Here is a 5035-nt window from a genome sequence, read left to right on the forward strand (position 1 = left end):
CGGGCATTTTTTTTATTTTCCTTAAAATAAATGTCAATCCTAGCACATCAATCTAGCCCTGCAAAAGGTATTATCTTTATGATACTGCCAAGTGGTTTAATATTACTGCTCTAATATAGACATTTATAGTCGATCTTTATAGAATTTTCAGTATTTCATAGCCTTTGTGTAGCATACACCAATCGTCTACAATGGCGGAGCTATACGCAGAGGTGGCAGATGAGGAGCGGCGACTCGAGCGCGGGCCATCGCAACGTCAGTACTGGGACCGCAAAACGTACTCATCGTTCGACGAGCAGCAGCGTTCCATAGAGCGTTCGAGCACGCTGTATGTAGGAAATCTGTCGTTCTTCACTTCCGAGGCGCAGATTTACGAGCTATTTAGTCGCGTTGGTTACGTTAAACGCGTCATCATGGGTCTCGACCGCTTCAAAAAAACTCCTTGTGGATTTTGCTTTGTTGAGTACAGCAAGAACGTTGAGGCTAAGGCGTGTGCGCAGTTTTTAAGCGAGACCAAACTGGATAATCGCGTGGTGCGTTGCGAAATGGATGGAGGCTTTCGTGAAGGCCGCCAGTATGGCCGCGGCCTGTCAGGCGGACAGGTACGTGATGACAGACGGTCTAAGGATGATTATGACGCCGGGCGAGGTGGCTATGGTCGTGGAGACGATGCCACACTTGACGACCACCACTTTCGTCGCTCTTCCCACGCAAAAAGGCCTCGTTATGACTCCTCAGCGATGGATGGTCCGCCCCCAAGTCGTCAGCGACGCCCTGACTCACCCGTAGACGAGAATGAGGAGGAAGAAAACCCACGATTTCGTCGTCGGGAAATTGAAGCAGATGGAGGTGATGATGAGCTTGTGGAAGATCAGCCGACAGAACAGCCCGAGACTATGGAAGCGTAAGCTTGTTGAAACAAAGATTAAGCATTTGGTGGAGGATATCTCAATTGTGGCTGAAAAATTGCAGTACCTTGCGTTGGTGAATATACAAAGGGCTCATGTGTCCTACAAAAATAATATGACTGATTTTAAAATCACGATTTCTGTGTTGTGCACTCGAAGAATATCTGAATGCCTTGATTTTGATAAGCAAACGAAATTGATATCACTAGGTTGGGATACAAAATCTCCACAAACAAAACTCTACCTTCTTTTGGATGCTCGCAACATCACTTGTTTACTCTTCCACATCATGACTCAACTTCTGGTACGTGTTGCTCCACTCGTAGAGTATCCTATGGAATCCATCCATATATTTATGGGAAGGTTTTGTGCTTCTGGCAAAAGCCAAAGCCATGTTTTTGAAACCAAATGAGCCGCAAAGCTTCTCCTAGATCCATTCACACCTTTCCAAGTGCTCACTGGGACTGCAATAAACAATAGAGAAATGATTAATTCACAACGATCTACGATATTTCACGCCAAGCCAGATGCCACTAGGTCTCGATTGTCTCTGCTCGAATATGTATGGGCATTAAACTATCTGGTGTGGCTTTTTTGTAGATAGTTTAAGTCAAGGCGTGGTCGGCCAACTAACCCTGTAATACGACTTGCCGTTTAGACGAGTATTTTTCGTTGACGGAATTGTTTGCGATTGCTTACGGCAGGATGGTTGACTCAGTGCATGTTAAGGCCCGAATACTGTCTAAAAATGTTTTGACTACGGAAAATTTTCCGAGGGACCTTGAATCTGCATAACGGAGCATCGATTAAGCAACCATGTGCACGTTTAAGAAAGTGTATGTACAACAGCGCAGTTGTTAATCAAAGAAGGCCACCACGTATAATTCATGTGAATAACTCCCATGGCGTTACGGATATTGAAATCTGAAAAAGCGGATTCTCAATTAAATCGACCCGAATCTAAGAGCACAAGACTTGTGCTGTGAGTGTAGAATAAATAGTTAATAAAGTTGCGCTTTAAGATTTTATGTGCTACTTGTGTCATAGTTTGAGCATCGAGATAGTTAAGAGACGTGTTTTACAAAGTAACATACGACATACATGCACAGGCTGAAAAGTGAGTAGTGCCAATTTGTCATCTCCGAGTTGATGCAATACAAGTTTTGTTGAGACGTACGATGTGAATGCTACACTAACCGACACCGACGATTACAAGCGCTATTCCATGCTATGTTCCGTTGTTAACCCTTGCTAATGTTGTTTTAAAATTTCTGTTAATGCAGGAATATCTGAGCCAGATGCAATTGACGCTTTAGTCTATTTCTTGACAGACTGACAAAGTTTGATCACATCTTTTGCCTAAATCATTTAAGGAATCGATGGAGCAGTTGCTTGTCTGCTAGCGGTATAAAATCGGTAAAGATTGATATAAAAATCTCGATACCCAACTATATTTTTAACAAGTCTTAATAATCTAAGAATCAAATCCCCAAATTTTATTTGCAAGAAACATTACAAAAAATGCAGGTAGATGCAATATTATTTTGATTGAATTAGAGCCTGTGGCTTCATGTGCAATGCTACATGTATTGCACATGAAGCTCTTTAGTTAAAAAGTATATGAGAGTGCTATTATTATGGTTCTGTCGAGGTGCCGAACTCGGCCTCAATTTCAAGCTAGCTCGAAAGCTGTTTCAGAAATGCACTAAAGAGTATTTCCTATCCACCAGGTCATGGTAATCCCTTCGCTATCAAACAGTACTGGACTGGGAAACATATTCTTACAGCACAAAATAAAAGTGCTCAATAAAACGTTAAATCATGCATTCGCTTTAATATTGCCATTCCAAATAACACATAGCTTGGGGTTCGTGACGAATCTTCTAAAGCTCCTCATCGAAGAGAAACTTAGTATCAATTGACGCTACACTACTGCAGTCAAAAAATGCGACTGTAAAAGAGTAAATCCTTTGCGTTACGCAGATACACGAAAGTCTATATGTATGTGATTACAACGCATTAAGCTTCGGCGGACAGCCATTGCGGTGGTTGTGTTTTTTTAAGTGTGAGCGCCTGTTGAAAATATTCAAATGTTTGAAGCTCCACCAGTAGTGTTGTCTCAACGATTAGGCTCGCGTCCCCGTTTGACTGCGTTTTATCATGCTTTATAACTCTGCTGGAAGCTCGAAGTTTGTACTTCTTGATAAAACGCGCTGGTACGAACATGCATCAATTTAATTATCAGCTCAAAGTCTATTTGTGTGCGTATAGATACGAGGTTTACTTTTCAAAAGCAGTTACCGTTCATCCCTCGAAAGCTCTAGCAAGAGACAGTGATCTAAGAGAATATCCACACATCAGCGTTTGCTGCTCTTAAAGGAAAATCGTGTAGCGGGGCTGCCGTAGCTCTTTGCTAAAGGAGCTAAGCTAGGGTCACCGACCTTACGTTCTATACTAGTACCAGTACGAGTGTAGCGGATCGCAATCCGCTGTACTCAAAACTTAATTCAACGCTCTTCCATCCATAACCAAACTGTATTTAATATGCGGCAGAGCAGCCTATATCTAACTCTATATGTTTTGCTAATTTAATAGCAAAACTTAGTCAATTGAAAATCCCGCCACGTAGTGGATTCGTGTTAAGGTTTAGCCACACCATTGTGTGATCACATCATCTTGTGCGACCCACCCTCTTATACTAGGGTACGTTTAATCCCGTTACAAACCGGATTAGCTAATTTTGTTGCCTCTTGGCACGATATGGTGAATTCACTTCAGCTTATTTCCTAGGTAGCCAGGAGCGGATGGGGTGGCGTAAGTAAAGCTCGGAGGGGCAAAGAGAGGAGAGACATTGTCAAACGAGAGAAATGCCTGTTATCATTACATTTAAGGTGAACCCGACCGATATAACGGAATTATGTCGGTGCCAAAGACACACTTGTCTAGATTGATGGATAAAATATTTGTGTGATCTCGTGATGTCATCAACATTTGAAAGTATGTGCAAGTGTTTCAACTACAGAAGAGAACACCGAGTAATGAAGCTTTTTATCAGAAAAACAAGCAGTGAAATATTTGAAGGCAAGATGTGCACTTTATGATGCCGCTCACGTGCATCACTGCTTTTGAAGGATTGCCTAAGAGCTCGTTTGCACTCTTTGTGGCTATCAACCATGCGACTTGTAGCGGGGCGTACCTGCTTCATCAAGGTTTTTTATATTTGAGTACTTTCTCAAAAACGACATTTTACAAGAAACATCAAGAAATTGTCGTTGATTTATGCAGACACTTTCAAAATAAACTGTCTGAATATATATGTGTCGTCATAAAAGTATACTTGATGAGCATAAATGTGCTCAGGCAAAACTGTATTCTTACGACAAGGATCTTTAGAATTTACAACTATTGGCTGCATTGTGTAAGAAGATCCCGAGATCACACTTCACAAAGTAGCTTCAATGTCACGCCAGATGGTGGACATGCACGTATTCAGCGCAGAAGATGAAATTTAACATGTTTTTTATCAGGTATTTTGGCTCACCGCGTCGGCAACTCAAGATTCAATTAGTCATCCTTCGATCTCCATTAAAATTGCCAAATCAAAGTTTTATCTAAAATGCCCACACGCTTCCAAAGCTCTAACCTAGACGTGATATTTTAGGATATTGAATACTTCTCGTAGGAGTCAACGTCTGAATAGCACTGGACGAGAAGAGACGACAAGCTTACATCGCCACCATAAAGCCAAAGAGTCGCAACGCGCTGTCAGCTCAGCATCACGATGTTGTTTTCTTATAGTGTTGATGGCTGACGAACCAAGGAATACGAATATGACAAAGTCAATTTGTCTACCATCTCTCTTGCTTTAGATGATCTCGCTACTGCCATGGAAGTTGGTGCAAACGGGTGATGAACATCGCTCGATCTGTAACAGATGTAAGACATTCAGCACAAGACGGTGTTACTCTTGTAGTGTTGATGGCTGACGAACCAAGGAATACGAATATGACAAAGTCAATTTGTCTACCATCTCTCTTTCTACAGATGCTCTCGCTACTGCCATGGAAGCTGGTGCAAACGGGTGATGAACATCGCTCGATCTGTAACAGATGTAAGACATTCAGCAC

The 5035-nt window shown here is 41.9% G+C and overlaps 1 protein-coding gene across 1 annotated transcript; it reads left to right on the forward strand.

Moving 5' to 3' along the window:
* Positions 1-191: 191 nt before the first annotated feature.
* On the forward strand, positions 192-908 carry PHALS_05970 (rna-binding region rnp-1 domain-containing protein; the record flags this gene model as incomplete). The annotated part of the gene is made up of 1 exon (XM_024723301.1): positions 192-908. One exon carries the CDS (start codon positions 192-194, stop codon positions 906-908), a length of 717 nt encoding a protein of 238 aa, XP_024574292.1.
* Positions 909-5035: the final 4127 nt, after the last annotated feature.

The sequence above is a fragment of the Plasmopara halstedii genome, assembly GCF_900000015.1.
Source record: "Plasmopara halstedii genome assembly, contig: Scaffold_292, whole genome shotgun sequence".
NCBI classification, from domain to species: Eukaryota; Oomycota; class Peronosporomycetes; order Peronosporales; family Peronosporaceae; genus Plasmopara; species Plasmopara halstedii.